Genomic DNA, 15,675 nt, shown 5'->3' on the forward strand with positions numbered 1-15,675 from the left:
TTAACGATCTACCTGATAACATTTCCTCCACAATTTGTCTTTTTGCAGATGACTGCGTAATATATCGTAAGATTACTAATTTCACTAATATTTCATCTCTTCAGGACGATTTCTGGACATGCAGCTTAACGTCAAGAAATGTAAATCGATGCGAATATCCCGTACTAATGAAGCTTGTCCTGCCTATTGATAACATTGCTTTAAAGAGCTTAAGAAACTACAAATATCTGGGCGTCCATATAGCCTATAGAGTATCCTGGAAGTACCATATAGATTTTATAACGAGTAAAGCTGATCGCACACTTGGATATATTCGCAGAAACTTCTCGCTCGCACCACTATCACTCCAACATTTGTTATACACGACATATGTCCGTCCACAGTTGGAATATGTATATCAGACTGGTACGTAATGAATTGCATCAAATACATTACTTCTAATCAATTACGTTTTTGGTACTTATGTAACTTGAGCATTATTTTAGTTGCTCGGTAACGCTTCATGTAATTCAATTACTTTTTTTCAGTAACCGATTACATGTAGCCAGTTACGTTCTCGAGAAAACAACCTCTACCCGCCGTAGTAGTTTAGTGACTCAGGCGTTGCGCTGCTAAGCGCGCAGTTTCCGGATCAAATACCTGCCGTGGCGCCACTATTTCGATGGGGGCGAAATGCAAAAACGCCCTTGTACCGTTCACAGGGTGCAGGTTGGCGAAATGCAAAAACGCCCTTGTACCGCTCACCGGGTAAAGGTTGGCGAAATGCAAAAACGCCCTTGTACCGTTCACAGGGTGCAGGTTGGCGAAATGCAAAAACGCCCTTGTACCGCTCACCGGGTAAAGGTTGGCGAAATGCAAAAACGCCCTTGTACCGTTCACCGGGTGCAGGTTGGCGAAATGCAAAAACGCCCTTGTACCGCTCACCGGGTAAAGGTTGGCGAAATGCAAAAACGCCCTTGTACCGTTCACAGGGTGCAGGTTGGCGAAATGCAAAAACGCCCTTGTACCGCTCACCGGGTAAAGGTTGGCGAAATGCAAAAACGCCCTTGTACCGCTCACCGGGTAAAGGTTGGCGAAATGCAAAAACGCCCTTGTACCGTTCACCGGGTGCAGGTTGGCGAAATGCAAAAACGCCCTTGTACCGCTCACCGGGTAAAGGTTGGCGAAATGCAAAAACGCCCTTGTACCGCTCACCGGGTAAAGGTTGGCGAAATGCAAAAACGCCCTTGTACCGTTCACAGGGTGCAGGTTGGCGAAATGCAAAAACGCCCTTGTACCGCTCACCGGGTAAAGGTTGGCGAAATGCAAAAACGCCCTTGTACCGTTCACAGGGTGCAGGTTGGCGAAATGCAAAAACGCCCTTGTACCGCTCACCGGGTAAAGGTTGGCGAAATGCAAAAACGCCCTTGTACCGCTCACCGGGTAAAGGTTGGCGAAATGCAAAAACGCCCTTGTACCGTTCACCGGGTGCAGGTTGGCGAAATGCAAAAACGCCCTTGTACCGCTCACCGGGTAAAGGTTGGCGAAATGCAAAAACGCCCTTGTACCGTTCACAGGGTGCAGGTTGGCGAAATGCAAAAACGCCCTTGTACCGCTCACCGGGTAAAGGTTGGCGAAATGCAAAAACGCCCTTGTACCGTTCACCGGGTGCAGGTTGAAGAACGCCCGGTGGTCAAAATTAGTCACGCACTACAGCGAGCCTCATAATCAGATCTGATTTTGCACGTCAAACCCAAGGATTGTTGAAACAAGCTACGATATGTAATGCAGCTTTGAGAACTTCAAGTTAGTGGAGCTGCACTGTTCAAAGCAAGGAAAACACGTATATGGGTTACCTCCTTGCCGAAATAAGCTACTCTCTAACCCTTATCTCCCAAGCCCAGTGTGGAGTAGCACACAGGAGACTAATATCTGGGTAACCTACCTGCCTTTCGTCTTCATCTCTGTCTCTCTCTCTCTCTCTTACAGCTACGCCTGGATCATCTGAAGAAGGCCGGCTTGCAGAGTTGCACACCTATCTTTCAGGTCTGATTTTTCAGCTTTTTCCATATAATAAATTTCTATCCCAGCCTCCTGGGAGAGCTTGTAAGCGGCTTTTATGGGTGATAAAAACTGTTGCTGAACTTTTTTCGCTTAGTGCACTCTATGACTTCTCTGATATAGACAGAAGGTAAACTTAGACGCTTCTATCTGTTTAATATAAGGTGACTCACGTATGCCTCTTTTTGTGACGTTAACACAGGAACAGTATTACTAGGGCTGAATGATGTGCAGCAGTGTGTGGAATTGGATTACATATTTGCACACCTTTTCAAGGAACGTGAACATTTAAGGGCGTCCGTTACAATTTGTCGTTTAATCTTAAATAAATGGCTAATGAATGAAGCGCGCTGAGAGGAGGCCCACCAGATGTTGACCGACAAATTTCAACGGCTAGACAGGAATGCCACTTCGGTCCTTGATTCCGTGGAACCACCTCATACGATTTTCAGTTTTTCACTGGGCGTGTCGTGAACGCTTTCTCCAAGCCCCATCAACGAGGAATAGATGCGCTTCATAGTAGAAGCCAGACCCAATCATCACGGCACTGAGCAACCACAATTGTTTGAGAAAAGTATTCCTAGGCTACTACACAGCCCTTGTCGTCAGCGTGGACATTGAGCGAGTTTTCAGTGTCGTTGTCACATTTGTTTGCAAGAAAACGAAGATTACCAAATGAAATTTTCCAAAGCAGCACTTCGTGAAGATTAGCAACGCTTGAAGGGCTGCGGAAGACGCATTATCTTGGCCTTTAAGCGGATTTCTTCGGAAACCTTGCACTCAGCAGAACGTACGTTCATGTGGGTCTTACCTCTCGTGTATGGTATCATTTGTGTCGCTCGGAATGTTTGTAGTAGAATGTTCCTCAAGAGAAGAAGTGTTCTGTTATTCAGAATATTACAAGAAAATATTTATTAACTGGCTCATGGTTTGCGAAATGAGTGTAGCGAAGGCTGAGAACGAAACTTTTCTGTGTCCCGAGACGCTACAACGAAAAGAATGAAATATGCGAAATAATTTGCAACAATGTTGCACGAGAGTCTCTTATAAAAACAGAGCACCAAAAACTGAACTTGTTTCAAATGGCAAGGAATATTTACTAAAGTTCTCTTTCTGGGACGCAATATTTTACCACGCTACCTACATGTGTACCATAAAGGAAGAGCAAAAATGGCTAATATGTTTCTAAACGTCCACTTTCCCATGTCTCGTAGTTCAACACATCTCGTAATTGCTCCCCAAGTCTACCTGGTAATTTCCACTATTTCTGAACAGCTTTAACGATGTGGATAACGAATAAGGTATTGTGTTTCTTTTACGCATTAGCTACAAGTCGGACAAAGTCTCCTCCTTGTCGGACAAAGGAACGCGGAGTATATGTGACGCTCTCTTGGTCTTTTTATTCTCATAGTACAAGGCTCCTGTTATTCCACGATCATTGCTTTCTTGTTCTCCTCACTCCGATAGTCCTTATAACGCGCCTCTCGAGCGCGACTGACAGGAGCCGTTTATGATTCGTCATCATGGGAAGAAGAGAAGAAAGTTTCATCTCGTTTGCAGGGTCACCATTCGAGTCTTTGCGTGTTTATTTGACTTGGCCGGTCATCAGCCAGTCACACTGCTTTTCCTAGAATAAGATGTCCTGTTTGTCATCACTGACCATCTGTCATCGCAGCAGCAAACGAAGTTTCTGCGCTTTTCCCTTTGTGTGACCTAGCTTACGCCGACCACTTTCATGGTTTTTCCTTGCGGTGTGTATTGGGGCGTCGGAAATGTTCATTGGATGGTGACTATAATCACTGATTTCTGCAGCAGGCGCGGAATACTACTCGAAGTTGCGTGACCCCATCAAGCATCGATGTTCACTCACTATGAGCAACCGACAAGGTGTTTATGCCGCTCGAAATTCCAATGATAATTTTCTTTCATGGTTAGAGGCTTAGGCGATTTAATTAATTCGCTGCACAACGAGCACAGCGCGGAAGACGGGGACGCAGAAAGAAAAAGTCACACTTTGCGCTTTTTTTTCATTCTTCAAGGTATGTTTGCCTTGATATAGAAATACGTATGCAGAGCTTGTATTTTTTTAGGAGAACAAAAACTTGTGTGTTGCTTACAATGCGAGACACCATGCTAGTTTGTAAGGCAGGAAGAAATAATAAAAGAAAACGGATGTAGTTCCCTGACCTCCTTCACTAGACCGGACATGGTTACAAATAAATTGGAACAGGATCTGAGTTGTGAAGGCAGTGTATTGTGAAGGAATGTGTTGCAAAGCGACGTGCCGTTTGTCTGTTTTGTGATCATCAGAACTGGACAAAACGTTGAGCAAGATTGAAAACACACAACGAATGGCTGGCTGCTACCACCGGTTTCAATGACGCTTGATCAGCAGGCATAAATAAACGGTCCGGTCCTTCTTACGCCTTACAGAATTTTCAAAGATCGTCTGCGGGCGATAATATACAGTTCTAGTCGTTTAGCTGGAATATTCAAAAAGGCGGTAAATACTTGGGTGCAAAATAGAAACGCACAGTAAGCTTATCAACAAGAATTCACTGTTCAACTTCCTAGTTCATCAATTTACAGTTAATATTACAAGTTAAGAATTGTAGCCGGTGAGATGGGAAGATGTATAAACATAGAATTGATTTCTAGGATGAGACAAGTTTAGATATATTAGTTACCAAAGTGTGCGACGAAGTACTTGGGCGTCGCACTTATTTTTGTGTTTCAACCCATAAAAGACCATATTCCTCAATATTAACTGAAACAGCAGTTCATTTTTATTACTAATTTGATGGATCATATAGTTAAACGATAAGGGCACCCTTAAAACGTTCTCAAGTAGATGTGCCTTCTCAACTTACCGGCTGCAATTCTGAAATTGCAACTTGTACAGTCAGGTAATTCATGGTGAAGTTAATAAAGTTGTGTCAAATAACATATTATGTTTTTCAACTTCTCGTGCAAGTAGTGTCCACCTCTGTCAATAATAAATCTCTAGGAATAGAATTAAGCTATAGGCCATAAAAGGGTTAAGAAAAATCCTGTTAAGGTTCAGTATTATTCACCCACCCCTCCCTTATTTATATACAAGAGAAATCAAGACGCTGGTGTTTTTTATTAATCATATCACAAGAAACCAACAACCAAAACACAACATAGGGAAAATTACTCGTAGTTATTGATTGAATTAAAGAAATTATAAATTAATGGCAATGAAAGTGGATGAAAAAACAAGTAGCCGCAGATAGGGAACGATCCCACGCCTTCCGAATACACGTGCGGTGCTCTAACCAATTGAGCTACCGCGGCGCCGTTTTGCCATCCACTTTCTTGGGCATTTAAGTGTTACTGCTAGAACAAGTCAAGTTCTTTGTCTTTTTTAAAATCTTTCCTGTTGTTTATGTATGTTTTGCTGATGCTCAAGATAAAAGAACCAAATTTATTTTCGTTAAGGGTAGAGAGAGCTAGTCAAGCATGCTCTTTTTCTCACTACCTCCCCATCAACCCCGATGGTAAATTTATTATTATTATTATTATTATTATTATTATTATTATTATTATTATTATTATTATTATTATTATTATTATTATTAATATTATCATACTAAACTTGGATGTGTTCACCACCGCCACCACTCACAAACCTTTGCGGAGGATGTGGAACATATTTCTTCCGCAAGCGTCCCGAGTACGCGATCTTATTGGGTGAAAGCAACTGGTCAATAAACCGACACATGCTACCTGAAGGCATCAATGTTGCTGGATTCGAGACGCTCGTTATGTAATGAACGAGAAGGGGGATTAACCGACGAGCCCGATTTTTAGTAATCATATAACGAGAGTCTTGAATCCGCAACATCGATGCCTTCAGCTAGAATGCGCAGGTTTACTGACCAGTTGCGTTCAGCCAATAAGATCACGTGTTTGTGACGCCTGTGGCAGAAAGGATGTTCCCCATCCGCCACAAACGTTTGTGTGTGGTGGCGCTGTCTAACACACCCAATGTTAGTTCTAGTAGTAAAACATAAATACCCAAGAAAGTGGATGGGAAAACGGCGCCGCGGTCTCAGTTGGTTAGAGCATCGCACGCGTAATGCGAAGATGTGAGGTCGTTCCCTACCTGCAGAAATTTGTTTTTTCGTCCACTTTCATTGGCATTAATTTCTGATTACTTTATTTCAATTAGTAAGTACGAGTAATTTCTCCTATATTATCCCTGGTGTCTTTGATTATTGGTTTCTTGTGGGCTACGTCGCCTGGCGGGTGGTCAGACCCTTGCTTGCTCGGCCGCGAAACGGATCGAGTGCTCGCTATTTACGAAGGTATGTTTCTTTATGGCCAAAACGCAATTTACGAACATAGCCTGCGCAAGGCTTCTATTCCTAAAGGGAACAAAAGGAACATACATTCCGGGTGCGCCTATCTACAGAACAAGATAAGTGCGCAAAATTAGTCCCAAACGCGCCGTCATGGTTAATCGACTTCGAAATCCGCCCCTCCTCTCCTACGGCTCCGCTACGCTTATCAATGAGTCAGCGGAGTGTTGTCATGATGCCACGTTCACCACATAGCGTGAAGCCTTTTATCGAGCTGCCGCCGCTAGTAGAGCCGTGTATCCGTGGCTATTCGCTTGTGAGCGCTTGAGTAGCGTCGCGCGAGCGCGTATCTATTTCGTACTTTCGATATTTCGCGCGTTTTTTTTTTTCTCGGAAGAAATAATGCGGCAAAGCCGAGCACGAAACAAACGCTTGCTTCCGAGTTATTTGAGATGTCCTACAATTTGGTAATTGGTATGTTTGCGATTCAACTAAGCCTTAGAAATTTCGCTAATTAAAAGCATATATTTAATGAATAATTCGGTATGACAAAAACATACTAGCTGTAAGTGCACATGACTACGGCTATTATGCAGTCAGTACAATTTCTGTTGAGCTCTTGGGTTTTGTAAACATATTGGTCCAAGTTAACTGGGACACTGCCAATAATTAAGTCAGTGGTGGTCGTGATTGCTGTTTGGTTGTTGTGCCCTCAAGGCATGGCTCATACCAGCGAGAGGAATTGACCACACAAAAGGTAATAAAATCTACACACCCAACAGAGCAGTAATATACAGTGTGTCCGACATAACTTGAGCCAAGAATTGAAAAAAGGAAGGGCGCGTCGCGAGCGAATTGAACGGAACGCATACTATTCGCAAGAGCCTATAATAACTCATTTTTTTCCCCATAACTCGCTAATTAAGTTTAATTACCAGACTTTTCAATTATTGGCTGAGGACCCCAAGTATGATACGCAGATTTGCAGAGCACCTTCAGAAAACCCCGATCGAGTTGTTTCCTTTACGATACGTATCACGTAGTCCTATTTTCCGGGTTGCAATGAGAGCCCGCGAAATACGAAAAAAGCCACGTGACGGAGCGCTTGCGCAGTGATATCGTGCTGCTCTCATGCGTGCGTTCGGTGAACAAGGTCGGCTTCCGTCGGATGATGGTGAAAATGCATGCTGCTTGCCGAGCGCTTCCGGTGAAATAAAGAATTCCCTGCCGCTTCGTCGTCGCCAGTCACGAGGCCACAAAGCTTGTCGGACCGAACCACCGACGCAATGCCAGTGTTTCTGTTTGTATTAGAAGGCCTAGCATTGTAAGCTGCACATGCCGAAAACAAAACACAGTGAAAGTCGAGCATTAGATTAACATCACGTTTAATGTTTTTCAATAATGAAGCACGTTGGGAGTTGCACTCCATTGTTTTATTTCTTTTTCTTTGTAATGCCTCTTACGGGCTCATCATCAACATGAGCTTATTTATCTCCACCGCAGGATTAAGGCTTCTCCCAGCGATCTTCGATTCCTCGACTGCACTTCTTTCTCTGGCACCCATTCCATAAGGCAAAAACTATCGGCGCAGCCCCTTGCGGCCTGCCGCCTGCCACTCGGGGGCTTCCGCTTTTGGCAGTTTTGCAGGAACGCGGCGGGGTTACCCTGCCGCCGAGGAAATAGGCCGGAACGCCATTCTTGCCGCTGCAGGCGAAGCATAACACCAATCAGCACCTTGCGCGGGCGTTGTCATAGCAACGCTCACGTGGAGACAGAGACGGAATGATTGTGAAGAAGAAGACGCGCTATTTTCTGCAACCCTTTAGGGAGCACGACTCAGTACCTTGGGGAAGGGGAGGGGGGTATATAAAGAAGGAAGGATACAGAGAAGGTCGGAACGTTCGCCGTCCCTTTGGACGTCAGCGGTCGCCAGTCGGCGTATTCATAAGTTACACGACAGCCCCGTGTCCTCGAGGAACGGGAGAAGGTGCCTTAAGGCGGGACTGTGGTGTCGGCCGGGAACAGCAGTTGCGATGCCCTGACCGCAGGGAGTCCCAGACGTCGAAACGACGCGTATACAGATAAGGGTACCTCGACGTCCCCCTCGCTTATCACTCTGTTGGGCGGTAAAAATATCCAGGCCCCCCATGGAGAGCCAATAGGAACACCGGCGTCGAGACAACAAAAGCCGTGCGCTATTTCGTGCACGCGAGAGAGGCTCGACATATCAAATAACTCCGGTCCCGTGACTCCGCGTCTGCGAAATCAAGATGGATGGGCCGGTTATCTGCTCTAAAGATTACGTGATCTGCCTAGCTCACGGTTTTTGTTTTTATGTCAACTAGAATATCGGCTAAAACCTTTTGCGCACTAATACATACTGTTGTCTTCCTGTGTCGCAACGTTACGCCAGGCATAATTTGTGCCATCGCTAGTTGTGCACTTCTTCTCCAATTTCCTTGTTAACTTGCACGTTTATGCCGCATATGTTAATACTGGTGTAACGCAATGGTTGTACACTTTTGTTTTTGAAAATTGTGACAAGCTGCCGCAAATATGTGGTTTTCGTCGTTTTTATCCTTCTCTAAGATCCTTCTTATGGTCAGGGCCCCCTGTGAGTAACTGGTTTAGATAAGTGTACGTACGCAGACACTGATTCTGGAGGCTGTTTGACATTCAATAAATATTGTTCTCTTGCAACGTCCAAGATGTTTAATGTCATTATGAAAGAACTGGACAAAATAGGAAGGGCAGCACTGTGAGCAATATTCCCTCATATTACATCTAAATGCTTAGTACAAATGCTGCGCAGCATATGAATTGCGAAGATGGGTTTTACTGAAAGAGGACATGAACAAGGACGGTGGAAGGGAGCAGATAATTAGAAATGGTCGTTTTTAGCCACAGAAGTGCTTGTGGATGCATTGGATGTTAAATTTATTTAGTATTTCCTTTTTTTTACTGTTACACTTTTTTATTATACGCTTCATATCTGTGGTTGTTAACTTGCAATTTTATGTTATGATGGTACTAAGTTGCTTTCAATTTATTCTCTTTGAAACATTTATTTTATTGAACCCCCGTATAACCTAAACCTTGGCTGATTACCCATATGGTGTTTATTTTTATTTTTACAATACTGCGGACTCATGGTCCAAGCAGGGTAGACGATACAAATACAACAAATACAAAAGAAACAGCAACAAAAAAAGCAACAATACCACATGCTCAGAAAGGTTATTTCACAGTTTGATTGAGGAACAACCTACCAATCAACTTAACCTCCTATTTAACTGGTTTTACAAATAACGCATGGGCACCTTCGGTTCTTTTTGAAATGCCCATGCGTGTATTTAACGATCAATTTCAGCTGACATTAGCTGAAATGTGGTCAATGCACCAGTGGCCAGCTCCAACTGCACTTTGCATTCTCGGTTTGCAGGTGAGAGTGCACAGTGCACTCTAATATCACCCAAATTACTGTTAACGTTTTGCTCTTCTGTAAATCAGTGCGGGAAACCAGTTGCACGCTTAGCTGACATGTAAAGCACATCCTACTCTGTCATATTTCTGGCTATGTCACTAAACATTTCCGTTAATGAACATACTGTGCCTCAATACCAGCGCTGCGTACTGCACCCATTTCTCCGACTGGCATCAAATAATTTTTTATTCACAACATACACTACCAGCTTCTCTAGAATCATTCAAGATTAAAAATAATACTGTTACGGAAGGAAAAGAGAAGAGAAAGGAAAAAGATCGCGAGACGCTGGCTGCTACGTGTCGTTGCTGGTCAGCCATTCTAACAACATTGACCCTGCTTGTATATATATCGTAAATACAGTCAGTCTATACTTACATCTCTGTAATATATTTGTGAAGGTGCATTGTACCACGGCTGGAAACAGCTCCGCAGTGGACTTCCCCTCACCGTCCTCACCATCAAGGACGATGAGCACTCGGGATCTACGTCGTTGCCACCTCCAAGGTCACCTTGGCCAGCTACGTTGTTGTCCCCTCCGGTTGTGGTTGTGCAACCCAAGGATCCCGGAACTTTCTGCGGGACCAATGGCACCAAAATTAAAGGGTGGGGGCTATGCACGAACGTGTGAGTGGAATCAACAGATGGGGGCACACAATAGATAAGTAGAACAACAGGTTAGCTAGCATAAGCGTAGGCGCTTATGCTAGCTAACCTGCTGTTCTACCGAGAGACACGGCAAAGGCATGACACGAAAACCACGAAGAGGAGCTAATCAGCTCGGACCAATACAAAGAGAAGTTAACAGAGTTGTTGGGCAAACCAGCCGGCCGTGAAATTGACGCAAAGCCAGGAACCGGCCTCCCGTGCCCAATCCCCCACGGAGTCCTATGTCTCGTACATTCAGGACGTGCTGGTGCTTTGTCGTAAAGCCGATCATGACATGACTGAAGCTGAGAACGTCGGCCACGTGCTCAAGGGAATCGCTGACGACACCTTTAATCTGCTCATGTACAAAAGCTGCTCTACAGTTGCTGCTATCATCAAAGAGTGCCGACAATTCGAGCAGGCCAAAAGCCGACGCGTCCGGCAACCATTCGCCAGACTTCCCAATACTGCCGCTACGTCGGCGTGTGAGGGTCAGCCCGCACAGCACCTTCATCGCCATCAGAGGACCGGGTGTGAATCGTTCGACAAAAAGTAGACGCGATAGCGCCCACAGCCCTGATGCTACCCCTTTTTCAGTTCCCCTCGTACAAGCCATCTTTGGCCAGGAACATGAATTAGTCTACATTCCGTCTGTGCTGTCGCCAACCCAAGAGCCCCCCCCCCCCCCCCCCCCAACGAACGCTCTTCTACTATTTTCGCTCCACCCCGATGCTTCTCTCCCCGTTATCGTAACCCGACTGAGTGGAGAACTGCGGCCGACCAGCCGGTACGTTTCCCCTGTCGCCGCATTGCAATGGTCACATCACCCTATACTGTTGCAACTTGTCGCCCTAAACACCTCGCACGCCGGTCTACCTGAGCCGTTTTGATGGAAATACCCGCAATGTTTCGCCAACCGCCGAGTCTAACAGCACCGACAACTCTGCTAAAAACAAGTGGTACAGTCGCTTACTATCGCTGGGCAGACACCAGTCTCGTTCATCGCAAACACGTCGCCATCTTCCCGTTCGCCGCAGCCACGTCGCCGTTCGTCCCCTGTGGCTTTCGGCCGCACCCTTTCAGAAAACTAAGAAATGCAGCCGTCGGAGGTTGTCTGCACTGCCTACTACTGCAGAAAATCCTGTCTGCTCCCACAAAGAGAAGTGTCATTGATGTTAAAATAGACGGCGTACCTGTCCAAGCACTCGTCGACACTGGAGACCACGTATCTGTGATGAGTTCTAGCCTACCCAGACGCTTAAAGAAGGTCTTAACCCTAGCTGCTGCCCGTGCCATATTCGTGTGGCCGACGGTGGCGTGCTGGTTGTTCGTGGAATGTGTACTGCGCGTTTAAGTATCGCTGGCCGGCCTACCTCTTGTTCTCTTTGTGGTGATCGACAACTGCCCTCACGACGTTATCCTAGGATTTGACTTTTTATCCAATCATTCTGCTCTAATCGACTGCTCAACCAGCGTTCTTCAGTTGCAACTGCCTGAACTCACCGATTCTCCGAGTACCGCCCCACCGCACTTGTGCTCGCTTCAACATGTGCGTCTGTCACCCGAGGCAGCCACTTAACTCGCTTTGATCGCATGGCAACAGGTTCCTGACGGTGACTGTGTTTCGCGCCATCGTCGACGTTCTTCTCAACCGGAACATTGATCTTCCGCATACGATGGTCACGGTTACTAATAATGCCGTCGTTCTTCCGCTTCTGAATTTCAGCCTGTACCCTCAAGTGCTTCCTGCCGACATGTTCTTCGCTAGCTTTTCTAGTACTTCCGAATCCGACACTGGGAGCCTCAATGCCGAGAGTGTTTTTAGCGCCAATTGCAGCTCACAGTTATGGTGCCTTAACGGATGACTTAACGATCGCAACGGACCTCGCCTCTGCACCGGCCACGGACATACGTCTCCTGCCGGAAACGTACAGTGACCTCTTTGATTTCGGCGACATGCCTTTAGGCCGAACGTCTGTTCACCACCGTATAAGCTTTGGAGACACGAATCCCATTCGTCGGCGTCCCTATCGTGTATTGCATGCTGAACGTAGAGTCATCCAATCAGAAGTGGACAGAATGCTCCGCAAAGGGGTCATCGAACAATCAGCCAGTCCCTGGGGCTTCGCCTGTCGTCCTTGTGAGAAAGATGGTACCTGGCGTTTTTGCGTCGATTATTGCCACTTAAACAAGCTCACGCAAAAAACATGTCTACCCACTACCACGCATCGATGACGCCTTGGACTGCTTGCACGGAGCTATATAGCTGCCAGTAGGCGGATCTTCGTTCCGCCTACTGGCAGATTTCAGTAGACCAAATGGACCGCGATAAGACGGCCTTCATCACGCCTGATGGTCTATATCAGTTCAAAGTCATGCCTTTTGGCCTATGCAATGATCCTGCGACATTTGAACGTATGACGGATTCTTTTCTGCGAGGCTACAAATGGATCACCTGTCTCTGTTACCTTGACGACGTTATTGTTTCTTATCCCACGTTAGGCAGCCACTTTACCCGACTCGCTGCAGTTATGGAGGTCTTCCGAAAGCCGGCCTACAACTGAATTCCACGAAATGTCAATTTGGACACCGTCAGATTACCATGATGGGGCACTTCGTTGAGGCATCCCGTATACAACCTGATCCGGAAAACGTTCGCGCCGTTCAGTTTCTGTGTGCAGCGTTCTACTTCTAACGTGCGCTGCTTCGTTGGCCTGTGTTCGTACATTCGCAGTTGCGTCAAAAACTTCGCCGACGTTGTTCGGCCTTTGACTTATCCTCTAAAGAAGAACATGCCATTTTCATGGGGCCTGGAGTGTTCGCCGCTCTCGACGGATTTCTGACCACCCCTCCCATACTTGCCCACTTTGATCCATCTGCGCCGACCGAAGTCCATAATGACGCTAGCGGCCACGGCGTTGGCGCTGTTCTCGCCCAACAGCAGAATCGTGCCGAGTGCGTAAAAGCTTACGCCAGCCACCTGCTGTCACCTCCCGAAAGAGATTACTCCATCACCGAGCTGCCGTGCTTGGCTTTAGCTTGGGCTGTCGCGAAGTTCCGGCCATATTTGTACGGCCGCGCATATTCAGTCGTTACAGACCACCACGCCCTCTGCTGGCTGTCTTCCCTCCGGGACCAGACAGGAAGGCTTCGTCGCGGGCCTTTGCGGTTCCATGAATTTTAATTTATTGTCAACTACAGGTATGGATGCCTGCACAAGGACGCAGAATGCATCTCTCCTCACGCCGTGGATCCTCCAGATCCTGTTGCGCATGATCCGGTGGCCTGCGCGATGGATTTTACTGGCATGACCGACATGCGCACTGTACAACAACGCTACGAATCCTTACAGCCCATCATCGAGAGAGTAGAACAGCAGCGATTTTACAGGTTTAATGCTTGTAAAGCACAAACATTGGCAGGTAGATGTCATACTCGATGAAAGATTGTGTATATGTGGAAGAAAACACATACAATTAATGAAAGCTCTGCGAAATTGATTCCAAGTGATTATGACCAAAAAGCGCTTCTATGCGATGAACCCGATCAAAAGATGAAGCTCTGAGTGTACTTGTCAAGGCTGTAATAAACCTAAACCTCAACTGCCAGGCAAATTCAGTGATCATGTTCGTTAGCCTCTTGGTGCGTGTGGTGATTCAACGTCTTTTTAAAATGAATTTTCGCCCTCTCTGTGATATATTACTTAACTGAAGTGCTGGCAGTAGGATGATTAGAGTTAGGTGAAGTCTGTCGCGCAACGCATTAACAACTTCGCTATTATACGCGATTCTAAGCCCCGTTTCGCAACACTACACAACATTTTGTGGAAAACGTGCTGCGATATCACTGTTCATTTCCGGTCCAACGTCTCTGAATGTAGAAAAGACAAATGACCACGAAACCACGCAGTGTCATTTACTCTCAAAATGCATTGTCATTTGGCTTACAACTAACTTAGAAATCTTGCCACCACTCTGAAAATGAGCTATTGAAAAAAATATATTGTGTTAACCACAGAAAGAAAGCTTGGGAATTGAACGTGACGCATTCTTTATTCTGATTATATGTTTTGCAGCCAAATTAATAAAATTTTTTGCTGGTACATGCAATTCACCGGCTACCTTCCCTATTATGTCCAAAGTCCAAATTTTTTTGTTTTCTCTTCTGAACAGTTCGAGCCTGAGAACGTTAGGATGACTGCTCGCCCTGAACATTTATTATTTCTCCTTCGGTGCCTCTAAGGTAGGTTGCGGCTTTCCTCGCTCACACGGCAAGAAAGAAGCAGAAACGTTTGATATGATCATTTTTGTTGAGAGCCTGTCAGAACGTTATTCTGAAAAAAAAAAAAAAGATTGAATTTACGTGAGATAGTATAAGGAAACGACAAACCTACATGAAATATATTCTTACCGTCTTCATGAATTCTTAAACATTACTTCGCATTTTTTTCTACTTATCCTGTCATATAACACGGTAATTTCGTGTAACACGTTTCTTTCGCGTAGTTGGTGCGACCTTCCAAGTATGTATGTAGCGAGAGCAGACGAACACACAATGAGGAATGAGTCAGGACAGCGGCTCATGTTGTCTCATTTCTTACCGTGTCTTCATCTGCTCGCCCTGAACGTACTTGGCAGTCGTATATAACAAATCGTGAGCAGCATTGAAGACGGACCTTACATAATTGCGCCGGCAGCTTTTTATACACTCATAACTCTTTGCCAAGCTTTAAAAAGCATTTCTCTAAAAATTCTTTTAGCTGGCGTCATTGACGGTCGAAACAATCAAGCATGTCTTCTCCGAACCGTTGCTGAAATCTAATTAGGGTCATTTTATGAGCATCCATGTTTACTTTTTAGGACGCTATGAAGCTGATTAACTTTGTTCCCGTAAGGTTCATGAAGACTGCCGTAATTACAGATAACTCTAAAGACGCCGCTTCATTTATTACCATTCGCAAATCGTACGGTGTGCTGACTTGCGCTGTTCTGTATTTGCTTCACCAATTTGAAAAAGAAAAACGAAATGGCACGAGAAACAGGAAAGTGATGTTTCATAGGATAACATTAGTAAAAAGCCCCAAAAGCACGCTCTGGGTAAAAAGTTTCTCATGAGCTCGCACACTTCCCTGTGGCAGCACTAATTATTCCCCTGCACGAGTTAGCTTTGATCCGCACA

General features: G+C 45.5%; 1 protein-coding gene across 1 annotated transcript in view; it reads left to right on the forward strand.

The window, feature by feature from the left end:
* Positions 1-15,675, forward strand: part of LOC129387563 (uncharacterized) — an 849,695-nt gene that overhangs the window by 208,526 nt on the left and 625,494 nt on the right. Inside the window, exon 5 of the mRNA XM_072286147.1 lies at positions 1,969-2,025. Coding sequence (XP_072142248.1) covers positions 1,969-2,025 — 57 coding nt within the window. The remainder of the gene's footprint in view (positions 1-1,968; positions 2,026-15,675) is intronic.

This window comes from Dermacentor andersoni, chromosome 2 (genome assembly GCF_023375885.2).
Source record: "Dermacentor andersoni chromosome 2, qqDerAnde1_hic_scaffold, whole genome shotgun sequence".
Lineage (NCBI taxonomy): Eukaryota > Metazoa > Arthropoda > Arachnida > Ixodida > Ixodidae > Dermacentor > Dermacentor andersoni.